We start from the raw sequence: 22,951 nt of genomic DNA on the forward strand, positions 1-22,951 counted from the left end.
AAACATTCTTAAAATATTAGATCACATTTGCTATATAAAGGCTCCCACTGAAAAACGTCTGATAATTTCTTTGTTGGTACATTACGAAAGAGACTTGTTTCCTATTTCACATCAATCAACTTCTGTCTCTCAGTGTGGACGTCGATGCACTAGACGAGAATGTATTCTGCAGTATACGGACCCAAGCATGGTATTCAGTCTAGTCGAGTTTCAAAATGTATGATGGGTCAAGTAGGTGTATCTTGTTACGTGAGTACGAGGAGTGCCATTATCCAAAGATAAGTTTGATGTTCCGAAACATATTTTGCTGTTTTTACTTCATACATACTGTTAAATTTATATAATATGGCGATAAATGTAATATATAATGCACAATACTCAATTCCTACTGAAATAAGGGTGAATGTATGGTTAAATTGGCTGCATTATATGCTAGTTCATTATCCTCAAAACTATATTTGGACTTTCTGAATTAAGTTAATATAAGTTTTGATCAAATGAAAACTGGTGTGAATGGAAGGCATGCTGCCTTTTTCAACGGTTGATGGTACAATGGTAACATTGGAGATATTTGGTTACAATTTGAATAAATCTCACTTCGTCGTTGCCTTCGTTACCGAGTTCAATTCAAAGAATTATAGCTTTTATCAGACGACATACTTGAATGCCCTAACGATACATATGTGCTGCGTATCGAAACGATCCACAATCCACAACCTGAGATACGATACATATCGATACAATTGATGGTCTTCCCATTTTTGAAAGGTAGGTGGTACCCGTTTATGTATGTTGGCATAATGGTTGTATTTGCAGTATGCAGATTACATACAGAGATACAGTTGTCACATATTTATATGCAATTCTCATTGATGTCATGAAAACAAAAATGCTTTCAAACAGACTACATGTTGGTTGTCAGTGAGTTTTATTCGTCGTTTTTGGCCATTTAATGGTGGCTCCAGTTAAGTCACTTTAGCCACAAGGTCCTTTATTTTGCGCTGCATGAATGGTTTGAAAACATCTTATTACCAATTTCATGTCTAACGTACCCTATGAAGACATTACGATGCCATCTTCAAAACAGAACGAATAAAGCTGTTTACTCGTACAAAGAAAACCTCATATAGAACAAATCTTGGCATGAAAATGAGGATGAATACCAACAAGATTATCACATTGTACTTCCTGCAGATGAGAAAGACTGACGTGGCCACATGTACGTGTATTCGTTAGTGTATAAGGAAAACTACTGACACCACCCAACCGTTTTCTATAATTTGATTTTTTGTGTGCATAAGATGATAAACTTCAGCTGTTTGAAATCTACCCCCTTGCTGATTCTGTGGTAATTTTATGTATTCAGTCAGTACCTTCATTCACTAGTTGGATATCTCTGCATAAAAAGAGAAAGTCCAAATTTACTCCTCGTGTACAATTTAAGAAGAGAAGCTGCCAGGATTTTTTCTTAAGTGGGTAGTCCCCCTGTGTCACCAAAGGAAGCGGATATTAGAAAAGAAGGAGGGGGAGGAGGAAACATTCGTGATTAAATATTCACCTAACTCTTCAATATTCCACTTTTTTATAGCTCTTCTGAAATCAAAATCTTGAAAAGATGTCACTTATGGTTATATAGGTATTAATATGTTACCTATTTATGAGCATACTCTGTTCCTTATATGTGTATGAATATATTGTGTGTATAGCTAGCTTTGTCAGCATGAATATGCTGGGAAACTGATTTTTATGGCTGCTATGTACAATTTACCAGAGGTCACACATATTATCTGTTGGATACATCTGCTCCAAAATAGGATTTTTCACTAACACAAACTTACTTTCTTGAATCAGTAGTCTACTGACTACTATGCCAGATTTCTTATCTGTTCCATAATGCTGTATTAGGATTTTTCAGTCAATCATTGCCATAGCCTGCTTGTGCAGACAGAGGTATTCAAACAAATGTCTTTACTTCTTAATTTCCTTGTTTTCATCCTTATGTATTCAGTTTATCTTAACCCTGATATTATGTATGGTTTTGTAAGGGAGACCGACAGTCATGACCTCTATTTGTGTCCATCCAACATGTACATATGATTCGTATTGAACACCATTTTTGGGCTCAAAATCACTCACTAGTATCTCCATTAAGTATTTTTCAGTTCCAATTATCGAATATACTTTATAACTTTAAAAATTATTGTCATAATCACTATCATCAGCCAAGGTTTTCTTGGTGGCCCTTATTTTATACATGCGTTTGTAAAACTTTCTTCATGGAAGGTTCAAACTACACCATAATGCTTATTCCATGGCACAATGTACCAATCAAATTTAGTTTAACAACCGAAAAACATTATCGCGACAAGAACGGTTAAAAAACTTGTATACTTTGCCGAGCACATTTTCAACTTTCAACTAATTTCAGGGAGTTCTCCCACATTACTGTTTTTAAGTGTGCAAATTCGTACATATTTTGCACGCTTTTCACCATCGCACACCCTGACAGAATCTGTGCTTATGTACTTTATATATCAATGACTTTAGAGAGAAGTTTCTCTGTTACTTTGATAGTACTTCCTGTCTGTCACGCAGGGACTAAGCTACACTGGTTCCTGATTGGTAGTTATTATTTAACCTGGAAAGGAACAAGCAGTAACCACCAATAAGATTTGAAAGTCACATATTTCACCGTGTAGCTTTCCAATCGACCAAAAGTAGACAAGACCAAATTCAATGTAGAAACTCTGCGTAAAATTTATTATTAAATTCATTATGCACATGGAATACATCTGGAATGTATCCTTTAAGCTGAACAAGCTGCTGGGTTAATATAATTAGCATGTCACTTTGTATTTTCAGACGGCAAGCTAGTATTCTCAATAACCTTTTTGTTTATACTAATAAAATTGAGTGCCTAGGACTGCAAATACTGTTTCAGACGAATTCTCTATTTAAAGAAAAAGGAGGCGAACTAATAGCAATTATTCATAGCTGCTGACGACTAAGATAAATTGTTGATAGTAAACATAGTTTTGTATCGATTCTCCTCTTATATCGAAATGTGTATCGTTCCATCAAAAGTATCGATGCATCGATGACTCGCTTCACCCCTACCTATTTGCCAAGAGTTTCAATGAATAATAATAAAATAATCATAAATATCATGGAATAAATTCAAAATAGTTCTAAAATATACATTTAGTCCAAGAAGTATTTATGAGCACTTTGTAATTCCGGTGAATAATTCATTTCAATAAATTTACCGTATTAAAAACTGAACAGAATAAAAAGAATGATTACACTTCGGATGTTAATATAGGAATTAGTAACTTTGAAGTTGAAGTAAACAACATTAATATAAAACTCTAAGACACAATAATGGAGACAGAATGTAGGTCAATTTTCGTTCTGAAACATTCTGAGTTGAAACAAGATCAAGAATTTCAAGTGAAACAAATATCGCCGTACATTCAGATACTAGGAAACATGTTTGTCTCTGTTTATAATGATCTGATATTTAATCTATGATCATAAAGAAATATTAATTATATATTATGATGTTTACAAAATAAGTGACACTAGTCAGGTAGACCATTAACTTGATTTTGGAGAAAGGCCAGTTCCAAGATACATATATTCACAACGTATTATAATAGAGAAATTCCAATAAACCAATGCAAACTATTTATACTCAACAATTAAAAATATAAATAATTAAACTTCTTATTGATGTAGACTCGAATTCGATGAAAAATAATTATAAAACAAAATGGCACGAAAACAATTTTTATTTTTACCAACGATGGCGATCCGACATCAAATATGGCTACTGTTACTAAATATCTTCAAACGAACGCTTGTCCAATTCAGCTCAAGAGAATTAAAACAAATTTAAGGGAAATAATCGTAGAGATAATGGGCTATGAAATGTATGCGACTGGTGTTGATTCTCCTTCAAAAAGCCCCGCAGTTACTTAAACGAGATGCAAAATAGACACCTTGTTCAAAGAAATCGATGAACAGTTTATAAATCTGAACAGAATGAAGCATTGATGAAGACATTTTCGAACATTCAAATGATCCGCTATTACACGTGACCACCATAATTTCTAAACATAAATAACCGTCTTTTCTAAACAAAGCCGTACAAAGTTTGAAACAATTTGACCAGTAAGGCATATTACGAAGACATTTTCGATAGTAACAAATGTTGTGGGGCCATAAATACTGCAGTTTTACTAAAACTGAAAAAAAGATATATAGGTATTTAAAAACTGGTGCATAGAAGTTGATCATCATTATAAGAAAACAGTTGTACGACGTAATTTCAGGCTTGTAAAACTGGTACCAATCTGCCATCACATATCACCGCAGTTTCGAAAAATACATAAAAACCTTCCGGTCGTAGACGAACAATTGCTATCATCGAAAAACTATTAATCACAATTTTGAAGCTAGTCACAGAACACCGTTGTCTCAATGTTTCTCAATTATATTCAAATGATGACGACTCCACACCAATAGCGAACACCTTTTCTAAACATAAAACACCCAAAACGTTGAAACGACCTTCTTTTAAAACCGCTCGGATTAATTTGTTCATGTTTATACTCAAGCATTTTAGCATGATGACCTTTTAGACTGGTACGAATGATACCAAACCGCCACCAACTATTACTAAAAATAGAACAATACATAGACACTTCATTCTCCCAAACTACCGAAATGAACTTGAACAAACTTTAAAACATCTCATCCTGGAATGAAAGCCTTTCGGATACGTGGAAATGATGGCAATCCGCAGGCGGTAATTAAAGTTTAAAAAACCTCACAAAGACACATCAAAATTCGCTCAAACGAATTTGACCAAATTTTACAGAGCGTGTTACTGCGTGAAGAGTTAGGCAAGGTATATGAACCTACTCCCTTAACAAATATAACCAGCATCAGTATGGAGATTGTGGCGATTTTTGTATTTTATTATTATTCTAGGTCACAGCCTCAATGCCTCATGACCCTTACTTATTTTAGCAAGCAAATCGCATACATTGTGCAACGTATGGGTTATTAACATTAATAAGCTACGAAAGGGAAGGGGTCCAAGCAAGCAGCCAGAGTCATGCAGTTATTACGTAAGCTACATTGACTTATGGCTGCAATAGTGCAGATAGCAGAAAGCTGGAACTAAAGCGAAACGAAACAGTCTAAGTATTTGCTTTGTCTCAATTGCCAAGAAAGAAGGAAGCAGTGAAACCAGAACAGATCCTAGGTGTGCACAAACATACAAAGTAATTTCCAAACGCGCTCTAGGGATGGCCAGCGAGGCAATATAGAGTAAAGACACAAAAACTAGAATCATCTTTTAAACAACCAAGCAGGCTCGACCGTTATGATTTCGATATCAATGCTGCAGCGAAAGTCGTCCTCGATGTACAAGAAAGGACGCACATAGTCTGGACCACACAATGTATTGAAGCCATCCAACACATGTGTGGAAACCATTTCATGGAATTAGAGGAAAAAAGAAACAGATCCTCGATCGTCTACATTGTCCACTCGCAAACAACGTCGCGTGTTCTACTAGAGATCGTTTGTCCGTACACGTTCCACAACAACGAGAGTAGGGAAATATTTTGGAACAAGATACGTGTCCTAGAAGTACCAAACTAGTCGGAACGGGAAGACAGTATGCCGACTTATCCAAGTACTTAATACGGCAGTACAATGTGTAGGCTCGTTAGACAATATTGCGGTAGTGATGGGAATCCAAATGCAAGAAGTAAAACTGCTACCGAAATCAAATTTTTCATTGTCGATTTTGAAATATACAAAGGCATCTGTTACAAATATGCAACAACTAGCTCACAACATTGTAATTCTACAACCGTGCATTAGCGAATGGGAGCAAACGAATGATCTGAAAATCCCAGTGTGTGGTTTCTGCCCTCTCGAGCACGAGTTGGAACGATTGAGCAATTTTGGTCTATGTATGGCAACTATCCGATGCAAACTGGTTGACGTACGTACAACACATACAACGAAGAGAAATCGAACTATTGCGCTAGTAGCTGACATCCTCTGGTGTCTTCGTAGTAGGAAGAGACAAAGACGTCGTTGAAAAAGGACAGACATGTGCAATAGATGTACAAAGGCATTGCAATGCAGATCCGCTTGCGCATAAAAATATATAGTCTCCAAACGCTCTGGCCAGTCCAAATACGAAGGGGATGGCGCTGGCCAAACACGTTCTGCAGTCTCTGTTTTTGATCCATCAGGATCTGGTGTGGTATTCTTTGAGTACGAATACACACTCAATTCTTCGTGAGTTCTTACAAGAATTTCTACAGCAGACACCGATTGCAATGTTTTTGTTTTTTTAATTTCACTCGACCATTGTAAAGCGCGGTGATTGGGAAGCAGGGTAGTTAGATAGTACAAATGCAAAGTCGATATTTCTATACGACTGTTAAATTTTCGTACCAAATTCCGTAGCCAGAATTAAATAATTGTGTGTATTCACTGTAGGCAAATCTGGCAAAGATTAGAATGTGTTGAAGACGTAATATAAGGACAGCTAGAACGGAATCTTAAGATGTGATGTCTTCGATATCAAATGAATGCATGTATAATAATTATGAAATGTTGATGTCTTGCTTTGCTCAAGAAAGATTGAAATTTTAAATCATAGTCAATTCTAGCGCTTTTTAAAGCATGGAGTAATACGTTCTTTGATGTTAGATATTGTTAGAGTAGTGGTTTTATTTTTAAGTAAGTTATGTTTTGAATTTGATTCTTCATTATTAAACCTCGTTTTTACGCCGTCCAAACTTGAGAATGAGCAAACATTTCGTTCAGAACAAAATTTTGTTTTATTGCTCTAAAACCTCGACAAATATTCACTCTGATATTTTGAAGAAGGCAGACTTATTTATAATAGAGTTTATATAGATGTGACAAAGCTTTTAAACATAATTTTAATGCTTTAAATAAAGGATAGGAAGCGTACTTGCCTTGATCCTGAAAGTCCATTGCACGTGCAAATATATTTTATTTCGAAGGAAACAATCAAAAATGACAAAATTAAAATAAATTATGCTAAATTGAAAGATTGGTCAATCAAACGATCTACGTACACATTGCACAAGGAACAATAAAGAAAGATTTTCCTACAGAAAGGTATGTTAGTCACGTGCATAACTCGCTGCAAGCAGACATCATAGGCATATAAACGTAAGAAAACGCAGAAATGTATAAAAAATACATTTAAAAAGTAATTAAAGTTGTTTCAAAAATATGCTTTTGAGAAAAGCAAGTAAAGAGAATAAAGGTAGACCACACGTATGGCCCTTTCCATTAAATCTTTGATAAGAGAAAAACAGAAAAGACATAATTCAGTGAGGGTAATAATTTTCGAATAGGGATAGGCTTGGCAGAATCTCCAATACGTGATATAGAACCGTTCGACACGAATAGTTCAGTATTCTCCATAATAAGATCAGACTGGGGTATGTTTAACGTAACCAATATATTACTTTCAATACCAAACCGTGATCTTGACCTCTAGGAAGCAGATCATTAGGAGTTGCTCTCTTTATTCTGTTGCTTTTTTTACCTTGTAGTTATTAGATATAACTGAACATAACTACAATACTGATATTAAGATATTGATACATAATTATTTTGATCACAACCTTATATATAAAACTAGGACATGATAAGATGACAAGGATGTGGGTCATTTTACCACCAAACATGTAACCAAGATCACTTTCTGGAACATTCTTAAGTGAAAGGCAAAAGGCAATTTAACATGTTTACAAGTATTATATTACAATCATAAACAAAAGTTTGATAAACAATTTTAGATGCACACCAGATCCAATGCAACAAAGACAATCTTTCGCTGGGCAAACACTTAATACTCGATGACAAGTAAAGCAAAATTACCAGTGTTATAAAAGACAGAAATACAAGAGGGCAATAAAGGTCGAAATTTGCAACACTGCCAGATTTATCATTCAATATGTTTTATAATCAAAACGCATTAATTACATTTACAAAATATCGTTAGTTTTCTTGACTTCATTTGCATTCTTATTGCTTAACTCCTTGCCAGTTCAATGTTTACCAATTCTTTAATCATTTTCTAAGCTTAATCTTTACATGGTTTGTATTCTTCTTCGTTTTACTAGTTTCTCTCAACGCTATTAAAACCAATCCAAATATTGATCAAGTTCACTGATTTAAACATAGCAAATTTGTCCGAAGCTGGTAGAGATTTCTTTGATAATCTGGTCAGGGGATGAAAAGTATATCAATGTTTAGATTAAATCTAAATTCCGGGCATCTATTTTGGCGCGAGTGGAAGCAACAGCTCATGACCAACAGTTTAAGATACGAACGTGTTTTAATTCTGAAACTGCTACTATGGTCAAGCAGAATCAAATTACCCAGGCGATATCGCAATTTTGTAGTGTCAAACAAAGGTTAATCACTGTTTAAATGTGATGCACGGTTCGACATAGCGATCCTGTTCGAACCAGGACATAATAATGATTTCTCAAAGAGGCCAGAAAAATGTACCATGAATTTTCAAACATGTATCCGGAGCTCATTGAAAGTTCGAGTGCGCGAGCCGAAAGGTCGGCAATGAAGGCATTCGACTTCGCACGCCGAAAAATCAGCGATGAAGGAATACAAGAAGTGGTACAAGTCATTGTATGATATTGTGCAAGAAATTTCAAATTGTTAATGTTGACCGAGTCGCGCAGCGACGAGACAGAATACTAGTGACGACACAAATAACAGAATTCCCAGGGAAGCCACAGATAAAGAAATAATGAACGGATCTAATAAAGACAGAGTAGACCACCGTGGACAAATAGATTAGAAATATGATAATGTAATGCAAAATAGAAAAAGATTGTATTTAGTGCATTACTCATGTATGCAAAGTTAAAATGTCCCAGAAAGACTTAAGGAAAGTTACCACTAACTTTCATTTGAAACTTTTGCGGCTATGTTTCTTTAAATTATAGAATTATAGCACATTTCCTTGATACTGTAGTTACAAAAGCTGGGTAGGGCAAACTTTTTTGTACTGCGGTAAACCACGTTATTTCTCAATGTACCGCGATACGTACCACGGTATACAGCAATTATAATCGGGACCAACAATTCAATGTTCTGGGGCATGAGCGTATCACTTTTGTATTTATTTCCGTCTGTCAATAGCTGGAAGAAGATATCTTGCTCTGATTCATAGCAAACTCTCATTGCATTATATCCATGACATTATTAAGAAGAAAATGTCAATTTTCTTGAGATAAAAGAAAAAAAACCACAAATATTTCAGCTGAAAGGAAAATCATTGTGGTATGTACCACCGGGAAAAATACCGCTGTAAACCGGTGCAACTAATAATACAGCGCACTTCTCCTAGTTAACAACTAAAACTGGTGATGACGTGCATAATTCAAGATGAAGCCTATTCACATATTAAAATATATCACACAAACTGTATGACAAACAACAACCTGCTTATCATATAATATCATCATTAAGGAAAACACACAGATCCATAAAATGCATTCTTAATATGGCGAGTTAAACATATGTAAATGAGTAGATTTAACAATTTAAAAACTGAACAAGAAAATTGGTTTACCCTTTGATAGATAACTTCTCCTTCCTCTTGGTTTAATGCCTGAAAAAGTTAATAAAACATTTGCAACAATGGAGTTGTATATATATATATATATATATATATATATATATATATATATATATATATATATATATATATATATATATATATATATATATATAAAGAATACAAATCATATGGCGAATAACAATCCTTTCAAGTGCACTGGATCCAGCAAGGAAGCACGTGTGTCAGGGCTTGAATAAAAAAATGCAATAAACTGACAACGAACAGTGCGAAACTAGTATCTAGCTATCCTGAGCGCTTTCGACATAAGAGTCATTATAGATATATACACAGATAAAGCCAGTTATAACGCGATGCTCTGGTCCAAATTTTAATGTGATCAGTATAATTTTTTGATCATATATCGTTTGTTTTGTTCGCTGGGTTTCATCGGACATCAAATATACATTAATTTTGAATTGTGTACATGTCACTATTGCGGAAACGGTGTAATGTGAAGTTAAGGCAACATTAAACGCAGTGCTGGGATTAACAATCTGCTAGGGGTAAAACTAATTTGCTTTTCCGAGAGCATATATTTAGGATTTTAAAAAGAGAGGTCACCTAAAGTGGATCAATAGGATTTAGGCTGCCATCGTGTTATAAGGGAATAGCGTTATAACGGGTTTTACATCTCTCTCTCTCTCTCTCTCTCTCTCTAATATAATAATGATAATAATAATGAACACAGTCATTGTGAATACTGATAATATTCCCACTCAATTTAACAATATGAACCATCGACGTGTCGCAGTTCGCTTATGATAGTGACATATGGAGAGTTTGGAACCCCATAAGCTAAGAAGTAACCAGACAACTTCATAGAGGGATTGGTGAGTAAGGAAAATAAGCAGAGATATGGGGATTTATACCATCCACCCCCACAGAAAACGAACAAAACAAACCCATGATAGATGGAGGAGGCCGAAAGCACGTACCCGCACCAAAACTATTCGTTAACGGAGTACCAATACAGTTTGAAAAAGGCAACTTTATGAGGTATGATACTCGATGACGAACTCACGTGGGCGATCCTCATCAAAGAAACAATCTAAACTTGACTACGGCTGCCAGGTCTATAGATCATGGAGCGCTGTATACACCCAAATAGAACTAATAAAATGATACCCTGGTACCTTACACAAGTATCAATACACGGCACCAAACACCTTACGACCCATGCCCTCACAAACTGCGACAAACTATTTAGAGAAAGAATGAAGAATAAGATACACAGCTGAAAAATAATCGCATACTATAAATAGACTTATAGTCTCGATATATCAACCCAGAAAAGTTAAAATACATCCCAGATACCACGTGGAGATGCTACACACCACACAAATTACCTCCTCCTTAGAAATTAAGAGGTAAAAAAGATGACCCAATAGGCCTAAGGGTCACAGTACTAAGCTACATAGACAACGAAGTACGATGCCTATACACAGTAATATACAGAAGAATTGAAAGTGAAAACCAAAATAAGTCAGTAGCCAGAGTAGTCATCCCAAAACTATTATACCGTTTGGAAGAATCTCTATTCAAACAAACAAGGCAAACCAATACAATTGTATAATTCATATGAATCCCCTCACACATTCATAGCGTTGTCAGCAGAGATCATCTATGTCAAAACCAGATTATTTTTCGCCTCTGAGTCTGCTTTATAGTTATCCAGATTTGGGATGTGGAAGTAGAGCTTTGCATAATTTATCATATTGGGACTACTCTTTAGTTGGTCGGATTTCAAGAATTGTAGGGCACTGTGCGAATAGCTCAGATTTACTTAGTCAGTTATTGGGCAATATAGATACCCCAAAATACAGGAAAGAGGGGCAACACTGGCGGATGAGAGCAGAAATAAAGAAGATCAGGAAAAAAATCAGAAGATAACATTAACATAGGATAAGGGGAAAACACAGCAGTAAATGAGCAGAAATAAAGAAATCTCAACTTCCAATCCGTCCCCAGTCTTCTGTTTTCTGTTTATTAGTAGAAACATGTGTCGTTATGTTAGTATTCTTGCTCATTTCTCTCCTAAGATTAAAGGGGTTGTAGTGAAAATCTTTGTTTTGTTTAAAATGGATTTGATTTTTATTTCATATGCAATATATAATATTCTACCATTTGTGTGGGTAAGTGTATGTGTTGTTAACTAGAAGAGTGGATACTGATCAAGTCAGACGGCGTGTTGATTAGTAAGTGAAGGTGTTGGTCAATTGATAATTAGGTGCTGATCAGTCAGACAGAGCGGTGGTTAGTATGTATTGTTTTAAAACTACATTTCCTATTGTCCTCAAATCATTTTAGTAATATAAAAATGCTTAATTTAGCGTTACATTTCCCAATGTCCTTAATGTTCAGACAAACCCATACATCCCTAGGCTATCTCCCAGTACTACTTTTATATCATGAGATAATGATGTCGTCTCACCATATCTTCCAAACAATCCCAAACTTGAAACAAATTTATCGTTCTGAATTTGCGTTAAAACAGAGGTAGATCGTGTGTAAATAAAATTCTGATAAGCTTAGAACAGAGCAGTGAATAAGATCACGTAAGTAGTCAAATATACTATTGACTGCACTATCGGTAATATGCGGTTTGCATAATAATTTCCTACCCTGGAGGAGGGACCACATTGAGTAAAGAGGATCACCAGGTATAAATAAGTTTGAAAGGGGTAATAAAGGTGGATTATAATACAAACAGTCAAATAAAAGTCTTTGTCATATAAAAATTCAGCCAGATCATATCTTCTATTGTGATATGAAATACATTCTGGGGTAGAAACCCAAACAGTTTATTCAAATATATTCCGAATTATATCATAATTGTACATTAAAACTGTTGTAACATCAGCACATTCAAAGCTATTGGTTCATGAGCATATTCAAGACTTTCGAATTCATTCGGAACATCACTGAAATTCATTCGGAAGACTCTATAATTTGGTCTTGTGATAGAATATATAGAATAATGTTGGATTTAATTCACAATACTGCACGTTTGATTTAAATTTTCACTTTGCATTCTAGAGAAATAAATTTGTTGTGTTCCTCATGTCAGTCTGCAGACGTATTTTATGTTGTACTTAGATATTTTTCGAGACAAAAACATTTGTATGGACTGTTCAGTGGTGATAGAAAGTGCTCGTTTTGAACAATAATATTTTTCTGGAACTGCTATAATATATTCGAAATAATACTGGACAACGCTATGTTGACAACGTGACGGTTCTTGGAGGACCAGCACATTTCCAGCATTGAATTGTAAGGGACTTTTCATTCGTTTAGGACTTTTAAGACTTTTAAAAGGACAAATTTGGATTCACTTCATTATACTGTAAGTTCCTCTCACATCTTTCATTTATCATTTTAATAATTAAATTGTTTGTTGAGTTTTGCAAAACTTGCTGGTTATGCTTCATTTCTGTTATTTCAGTTTGTGACCATAAAGTCGTGTGTGTGTGTGTGTGTGTGTGTGTGTGTGTGTGTGTGTTGGCATCCGTTAATCTCGAGAGACGATGGAAGTGCGCCCACGAGAGATGTCCCGATTGGTGATTGGGCTGCGTCTGGTGTGGGTTGGAGCTGCTTCTTCTTCTGCGATCGCTTTTCATCAGCTAGCAAGCATAGCTTGTCCTCGCCGTCTTTCAGACCAGTGATCAGAGCATGTCGCCAGCTGGACCTGTCTAAAGCGAGCTCTTCCCAGGTGTTGACATCGATGTCAAGGGCTTTCATGTTGCGCTTGGAGACATCCTTGAAGCGGAGATGTGGCCATCCGATCGACCTTTTGCCAGAGGCAAGTTTCGAATAAAGAATGTCTTTGGAGATCCATCCGTCATCCATCCGACGTACATGGCCCAGAAATCTGATGGTTTTGAGGCGCCAGACAAACTCGCCTCTCATCCTTCTCCAGTCAGTTTCAACAGATTTCGTCATTCGTGAAGGCCTGGAGCTGGATTTGGTTGACAGAGGTTTTATCAGACTTAAGCCATTGTTGGATTTCCAAGGGTTCCAAGGGTTGTCATCGCCGGGGGCGGATGTGGGAGATAAGCACCCACTTCTCTTGGAAATAGAGTCGTAACAGTACACTTTTTATAAAAAGAAAGGGCGCGTTATTTCTGATTGTTACAGGTTGAAAAATAAGCAGCAGAATAAAGACAAAATTATTCCAAATGCTCTTGTTTCTAAGAGGTCAATTTCAAGTTCTTATATTGAACACAATACATAGGTTCTGTCACACAAATCCGAGTCTGATTCTGTTTTAGAGAAGTATGAAGCAGTCATGTCGAAATATTCTATATCACTTACTGATTATTCTGCTAAGTATATCCCTATTAAAATGTTAACTGACACATGCATATCAAGTTGTTAGCAGGTACTTTGTCATTGTCTGAGAAATTGTGCTATAGGTAAAGTGTTCTAGTTCAGGTATTAGAGTGTGGATTTGTTAATGATCATCTCCACTGTGTCAAGTTGACATCATACATAGTCTCATGATCTGTGACTGTCGGAAAGGAAACTTTTTTATCCACTGAAGGTGGTCATTTTTTTCCTAGGCAATGACCTAGCTGGAGATCAGGCTGTAATTAATACAGTTGCAAATAATGACAGGCCGTTTTGCGGAGCAGAAGATGATCTTATTGAGAGTGAATACCCTAGTTTGTTTGTCCAGTTACCAGAGCAATGCAAAAAAGACTCTTGAGAATAATGTTGATTAGAAAATTATTGACAAATTTATTGGTCAGTCTTTGATGATGTCACTTTTGCTCCTCATATTGATCAATCAAAAGATATCGATCATAATGATCTTCTTTATAGTATTCATTCTCTTTATTATATTCACGGTAACAAAACAGTCACTAGTTGCCTAACAGGAACAAGATCCTTAGATCTCCTGTATGTTTTAGATGGCTATTAGCAAACCAGACAGTTGTCTGTCTGTTATTTGGCGAAAACGTATGAGAAATGAGACCACCTGAGGTAGCTTCTGGTTCTCAATGTTCACTAACATATCACGGTGCTGTGTTGATATAATATCAACAAGACATTATTACTCTAGACCATGAGGCTTGTGATACCCCACCTGAGTTTTGTTGCTCATTTGGCAAATTAAAGTAAGTGAGATGAGATCACTAAATACAATTGCCTGAGAAGGGGCTGAATTAATACACTCTTCATAATTTTGCAAACAAAATTAAAGCCAAAGAATTCCTTCATGATTGTGGAGTAATTTTTCTGGTGATTATTGAATCATTTAGAACAAAAGCACCCTGGATGATCCATGAAGTTTCTAATCTTCTTGAATAGAGGCTCCACCAACCGCTACATCAATTGCATCAAAAGACATTAAAAATATTGTCTAAAGGTTTGAGCTGAAGGAACTGGTGCACTTTTAATTATGGCCTTTAACTTATCAAATGTTTCGTACACTTGTCAGATCAATAAAACTTGGCTTTGTTACCCACCAAATGTGTCATAGGTTCAGCCTTTACGGAAAACATTAAACAAATTTTCTCACAATATCCTGTCATAGCCAAACATCGCATCATTTGCTTCATACTAACAGGCACTGGAAATTTAGGGATATATTAACCTTAACATCTCTATATCCAAATTAGCATTGTCCTACAATATGTCCTAAAAATGTTACACTAACACGGCAAAACTGATTTGTGCATAAAGTCAATGTCAGATTTGCATCGCTGAATAGATCAAAAACGTTCGAAATGATATTTCTAGGCATCATTACAGATGAAGACGTCATCGATCTATGAGTCACACTTATTTGGACCTTATACTTTCAGGTTCATTAAACGATGGGATGTTGACGAGAATACATCATATCGAACGGCATCGTTTTATATTGTTAAAGTCCATCTCAAGTTGCACATTTCTTTTGCACTTTTAGTGAGTGTAGTTAGCCAGAATTGTGATATACTTTGCCCTTCCAATTGGGTCGATGTACTCATCTATTCTACTTTTTGGAAAGGAATCTAAATTACCGACAATGTAGACTGTCCTACAGTCAGTACACATACGGAATGCATTGTCTGGTTTAGGCGCAAAATTGCATACTGAACTCCAGTTACATTTAGTTGCTTAAATCACATCATTCTCCAGCAAATAACGAATTATTTTCCAGAACATTTTCGCTTCGGATGATTAACCTAATAAGGATGGTATTTTGCAGGTGTATATTCTACAATCTGAGCGTTTACGTAATAACTGGTTTAGTTCACTCTGTTCATGTTGATGTAGATGTGAAACTTTCTGGCTCAGATTGTAAAATATTTTGAATTTCGAAATTTGGTTAAAGCAAAATCACCATAATCAGATTGCATTCTATCATTTACCTCCTCACTGTTTGAGACAAGAACAACTAAACTTACTGAATCATTAACTGGGCTCGCTCAACCAAATTACTCCTATAACATATTTATATGACAAACCTGTTTCTTTGTATGCCTCCCAGGAGTGTTAATGATATAATTTAAGTCACTAATTTTCTTTTGAACTGTATAAGGACCATACAACTTGGCTCCAAGAGGATTGTAGATATTAGCAAAGGAGCCAAGTTACTCTCAACAGGGTGAAACGTATCTCCTTTGTATTTCTGCCATACTTTAGTTCCATTGTTGTCTGAGGAGAGTGAATATTTGTTCATGCTACTTCACAAGCCTTTGAAAACTGACAATTAAAATCAGAGGCACATTGAAAGAAAATTAATCTTGGAAACGTAATTGCTTGAAGAAAATTTATCTTTTAACAACTTCAGTAGATCTTGAGTGTATGTCTAAAACGTACTTCAAAAATAATTAATACCCAACCATTCATGAATTGATTTCATAGCAGCAACCCATAGCAAATGCACATACGCATCTCAACCCTTCCCTATATCAAAGCAATGTCTTAGGATCTTGATCCTGTTCGACAATGAGTAATTTTCTTTTGTCACTCAGATAAGAATAACGAGAAAGAGTAGTACATGGAAGATCAATGTGATAAACATATGGTCACTGTGACAAACAATACTAAGAGAATGAGTGACCTCATCAGAAGACTGACTAATACATTTGTCAGTTAAAGGAATAATTTCCTGATCAACACCGTTCTCAAGAGCTCGTTTGTCATAGCTCTGGTAATTGGGCAAGCGAGACATATAACAGGGACATCACTCTCAAAAACTTCAACTTTATGATCCAAAGAAGGCGTCTCAGTTATCACTACAACCTTTTGTTCAGCTCAGCTCGGTCATTACCTTGTAATTAAAGAATACGTCATTTATTTACTGTTGTAACAATCAGAGGTCCTGAGACAAAAGTCTCATGTCAAATTAACACAATAGAAATAAACATTAGTATAGCCGCACTCTTCTCCCTGAATAAGAACACTTTCTCTAGAAGAAGATTTCGCAGAGATAGATAAAGTACCTGATCACTAAAGACTCTGAGAAGATTATGTGTGCATTAATAATTTGATTGGAATAGGCTTGGAATAAAGACTAATAAGTGAAATAGAACCTTTCGAAATGAATGGAACATTAGTCCCATAATAGAATCAAACATGGGTTTGTTTGAACCAACCAATAATCTGCTTTCAATACAAGGCTGTGACCCTGAAATCTTAGAAATAAGAACGTCTGCAATATCTGTCTTGATTCTGATGCTTATTTGCCAAACTGCACATAGGAAGATTGAGGATTTTTGATACGTTTTATCAGATAATTGATTTTTCGAGGTGTAAGTACTCGTTTGAAACTGAGTTGATTTTTTACCACAAAATGCTGACAGGAAGATTTATTGACAAATGATTCAAGGAATAATTACCAGCTGTACCAGCTGTACGAGTAGTATCTTCCAAAGTTTCCACCTTTTGCTAATCATGATTCATGCCAAGACCTGACATCAATATGAATGCAATTCTGAAACTCTTCTATAATGTGTGCATTATGTTCATCATGATAGTTGTTGTAAGAGTCATTTAGTTTGTGACCTTTCAAATGTTAATGTCATGTGATCATAGTTTGCTCTTTAAAGATGATTCACGTACGTACGATGTTTCATTCATGATCTTCAAGGTAGAGTAGATGAACATCACATGAACCAATGACGTGTTCTTGTGAATGGATCTCCTGGGTTTTCTAAAAATGCTCCTGACCTATTAACTGATTAGTCAGTGTAAATCTACTGAATTTTTAATTTATTTAATATAATCATTCGATTGTATTATCATACTCTAACTTTCATTTTAGGATTAATTAGATCAATAACTGTAAGGAATTACTGTGAATTCTTCAAAGATACTTTGATTGATAGCTGTATTGGAATTACTGTTAAAGACATTTTTTAAAATTTCTTCTGTACTGTTGACTAATCACAACAGTAGTGACATCATTCGAATACATTTAGAAAAAATGTCCTTCTGAAACAGAAGCTTTGTTGATTCCAATTCCGTCTCGTTTTGTTAAAACTCTAATTCCTTTAATTTCCTCTCAAAACCTGCGACAGGCATACTAATCAAACCAAAGGCACTAGTATCCAAATATTTATTTTCTACAAATACTGCATCAATATATTCTTATATCTGGCTTTGCTAAGTAAGCTTTCGCTTCAGAGAAATCTTTGTGTCTGGCAGTCTCAAGAAACTCATTCTTTATCAAGGGCTCTAACCCTTCCTGAGTAGGATTTAAAACATAACTCAAAGCTTTTATTTGCGTTGTGAATATTTGCTGGTGTCTCTAAAGATGTCTCCAATGTGTGAAATTAAACATTTTGATCAGGGACAATGGCAGTTCCGAAACAAAGTAAATTTGCATTTCAATGACAATTATCATTTCTTTGAACCGTTTCAATGAAACGCAAATCATGGATGAGCCGCCAATTAATTTCTGTTACAACTATGTCTTTAACCAAGTAAAGTGTAATTAAAGTTCAAAAAGCAATTGATTTCATCGAATTCAAAATCACATTATTGTAATTAAATCATTATAAATGTCCAATCACAAGTACAAATATATAATATCCTGACGTTTTTAACTTGCCTTTTTACCATAAGTCTTGAATATGCTGAGGTTCCACTAGCATTTAACCTGTCGATGTACCATACTCATACAATCTAGCATGTCAATGAATGAGTCCTCAATAATTCCAAAGTAGCGTTTTACTCACGAGAGGCAATGATCACTTTGTTATTCCAATGAAAAATTTAAATAAATGATTTCGCTCAAATTATATCTGAGAACAACTAAACACAATTCCACAAATTGATCATAAAAGAAGAATGAAGACATTAGTTATAAAACCTCTATTTATATTCAAACTGTAATCTGAAATATGACGCAAAAGAATGTCATGGAAATCTCAGGATGAGAGTGGAACATTCTATCAAATTATCAAGATGTTTGCTTCCAGAACATTTAAAGCTTGTGTTTAGGTATTGAACTCAAGCTTTAGTAAGCAACCGTTTGACAAAAATAATGTAGGTATAAACCTCAACGTGACAAAAGTCACAACAATCAATACAAATTAAACCTACCTACCTACCTACATACATGCAAATATACATAGAGGAAATGGACAGTTCGATATGTTGCATAATATAGATGATTACTTTTAAAAGGGATTGAATCGGTCAATACAATTCTTACTATTTAAAACTAAATTACCATTGCTCTAAAATTTCTTTCTTTGATCTTCTACTTGGACTTTTTCAATCCACAGTTAGCTGATGTGATGTACACACGACAGCATCGCTGAAAGTGGAAAACAACTTATTCAGGATTACACCGATATTTGTGCACAAACGGTATAGTTTTTAATGGTCGGTAATACGTTTTCCATTGATTAATTATATTCGTTGAAAAACAATATAAATCTCTACTTCGAGTCTTTAATAAAAGTAGAGAAGTTTAGCATGTCTTCACCTTTCATTATGTACAAATACTACAGTGCCATTACTGGCAGAAAAGGACACTAAGAACTGAAATATGGTACAGAACCTTAAATTATGACTGTAACCTAAGTCTTCTTCATGAAAATCAGTAAGAGTTGGACATTGGTAAAGTCCTTTTAAACTGATTAGTTTTGGCCTTCATATTAACACAAACATTTTCAAACATCATGAAATGAACGAAAATAAACAAACAACATTTGTCAATAGTTTTTATATAAGCTAAAGCGAGAAAGTTCCTTCTTTTTAAAAGCTTATATCAGCCTACATTTCTTTGGAAAATCTAAGTTGCTTTAGATAGGATTGAGCTGACAACAACACAGACCTACATATATGTTTGATTTCAGCTCCCCAAATACGTCTCAGACAGAGATAACGAATGTTATGAAAAGTTTCTGCTGTTGTCTAAAGTCTATGTTTTCTGACACCAAGAAAACATATATTACCGGATAAAATTAATTTAGAAAAGTACGACAAGGAGTCAACAGCACTCTTTATAAATAAAAGGAGAGATACATTTCACATTCATTATAAAATATACAATTGTTTAATGCTTTGTCTTGCGGTGGAATTTTCGAGGCTGTAATAAAATTACATTCGCCATTATTTTCCAGACAACTACATAGATTCAGTTTTAAGTTATAATTCACAATGTGCTTTTAATTATCCAGCAACATTTGATTCTGAAACGAATCCAGTTGGCTCCTTCTTTTACAGGAATATTAAGCTGATATTTGCAGGACACGTTAATGTATTTTTTCTCAAGAGGTTTTAATTAATACCTAATCTTTAATCTTGCAAGTGACATGTCATTTACTAAAGCAAACTGATATAAATGCTATGAAGTGTTGATGTTGATTGGAACAGTTCATAATTTCGAATAGAAAAACACCGATACCTTTGCTGCTTGCCATAATTCTAACTATTTTAGAGACACAGCCACTAAACGGGCGTCGTTAGAGCTAGGTGTGTTATCCTGTCATGTAAAGAACAGATCTTCTCAAAATAGAAGGAATTTAAAATAGTTAAATGAGAAAATGAACCATGTTTGTAACAAGTACATACCCAATTTATAATTCTTGACATTCGATGAAACCTCCAGATATCTGGCGTATATCACTGGCCAATTTTAGTTCTGATATTGTCATACATACACAACTTCTATACAGTTCAGTTTGCTTAAGAACACAGGTTGAGAGTCGATATGATATCTATTTGTGGGGCAAATTGCTCTGGTACCATGTACCGTTCGATAAATTTAACGATAAACTGAATAATGTGACAGATATCATTGACCTGAGTGGGCTACATTACCCTTAAGATAAAATGTTTACCGACATTTACACAACGAAATAAATATTTTTTCTGTAACTATTACGTAATTTTTATGCACATGAATTTATGTTTTAAATTTTCATAAAGAGGATAAAATCGCTAGATTTTTTTTATAACTTGGTTATTTCAAAGTTAACTTAAAACCATATTAAGGAATGGGAGAACGATATGAGAAAGGTAACGTTAGTAAAATAAATATATTGCATTTACACCATAGTATGATCGTTTAGAACACTATCTACAAAAATAGTACTTCAAATCTGAAAAGAGAGATTTTGAAAAAGGCATAAAGGCATTTAGAAAATTGAAATAAATGAGCAAGTGCATCTTAGAATTATTGTCAATATGGAAAAATTTGTAACTCATGAATTGATGATAGTAGCATAAAGGGGCGATATGCGGACAAATATGTCACAATATGGACATGATACATTCTCAATACGGCGCCCATGATGTCACTAAAGGGACACAGATTTCATTAAAGTGAAGTTTATACTGAAATGTCACCATACGGTTTAATGAATTTAGTATTACGTTCCATGTCTAAATTTGTATATGGGCAAGGGAAATTGCTACGTTGAAACTATGCCCATTAACCAATACACTGCTTGATTGACCACAACCCACTCATTCACTAAACAGCACCGACGCTTACTAACCAACACATATTAGAATGTAAAATAAGCGGTATGACATAGAAGTTAATCCCTTTATAAGCAAAATTAAAATTTCCCTTATAATTTCCCTACCATATGCTTATAAACAAACCCAAATATCCCTATCACCCTTATAATCCAAATAACATTAGTAGTGATATAAATGGAAAGAGAGAGGTAGACTTACAACGGATTATAAAAAAACTGTTCAATGGCGAACTCTTCAAGGGAAAGCGCTCTGTTGGAGGACCAAAGAAGCGTTTTTAAGACTCAGTGAATGTGTTCTTGAAAAACCTGAAAATTCAACAGTGCCTCATGAGAGACCCTTCCTCAATACCGTTCGCCCTGGCGCAGCAAGATTCACATCTGGCGCTCTCTCTGAAAAGCATCATATAATTGCTGAAGTGCAGAGAAACGTGCCACTCGTAAGGCCAACACCTTTATTTACATATCAACCATTGTGTACTAGACATAACGGAGAGCCTTCCAACCCTAAGGCCTTACTAGTCATCTAAGGAAACACCGCTTGATACAGAGAATTAAAGCTGTGGTTGTTATCGCCATCGATGGAAGAACACAAACTGACTATATATGTGCTTAATACCCTTTTCTATGAACGCGAATTAAGTAGTCATGATATGTTACAGACATTTAATTGCTAAATCTTATAATTGCATTAACCAATAGGAAAACCGTTGTGTTTCCATAGATCGATTATTCTTTTATTAACTGCATCGTTCTTTATTACTGTAACCCGTAATCAAGTCCTCGTCTGATTACGACTTCATATGCATTCGAATCCTATATATATATATATATATATATATATATATATATATATATATATAGTCAATATAAATAACAGACACATAGAACACACACATGCATACATGAGACCGGTATTTACATACCTAAATTCTGCGTGGCTCATCTAGCGTGCGAGAAGTGCCTTCAAAAGCCTATATTTAGCCACTGACATCACTACAGCAAGATTCCTGGAGGACATGCAAAAATCTTTCGGGGAACTAACACGCTGACCGATTTCGCTAAATGGATCGCGGGATACGATGGACAGTTTCTTCTCAGATACTATACGATCCAAAGTACCGAACATCCTAAAGTCACTTTGAACGGAGCCAAAATCATTTCCATGCAAATGTGACAAGTGCAGTTTAAAGATTCGATGAGTTACTTGGCCATGTCATTGAACCGAACGCCATGAACGATTGGAATTACAGAAATGGCCAAAAACTATTTTCGCACTTTTTCAATACCGAAGCCAAGGAACACA

At 35.1% G+C, this 22,951-nt stretch overlaps 1 protein-coding gene across 1 annotated transcript in view; it reads right to left on the reverse strand.

Moving 5' to 3' along the window:
• The window catches only part of LOC149805490 (uncharacterized), a 51,245-nt gene extending 30,385 nt beyond the window's left edge, over positions 1–20,860 (reverse strand). The window contains exons 1-3 of the mRNA XM_089934256.1: positions 20,735–20,860; positions 19,386–19,472; positions 9,671–9,709 (exon numbers count right to left, since the gene is read on the reverse strand). Coding sequence (XP_089790382.1) covers positions 9,671–9,709; positions 19,386–19,388 — 42 coding nt within the window. The 5' untranslated portion in view covers positions 19,389–19,472; positions 20,735–20,860. The remainder of the gene's footprint in view (positions 1–9,670; positions 9,710–19,385; positions 19,473–20,734) is intronic.
• Positions 20,861–22,951: the final 2,091 nt, after the last annotated feature.

The sequence above is a fragment of the Sinohyriopsis cumingii genome, chromosome 2 (genome assembly GCF_028554795.1).
Source record: "Sinohyriopsis cumingii isolate HCF-2022 chromosome 2, ASM2855479v2, whole genome shotgun sequence".
Taxonomy (NCBI): domain Eukaryota; kingdom Metazoa; phylum Mollusca; class Bivalvia; order Unionida; family Unionidae; genus Sinohyriopsis; species Sinohyriopsis cumingii.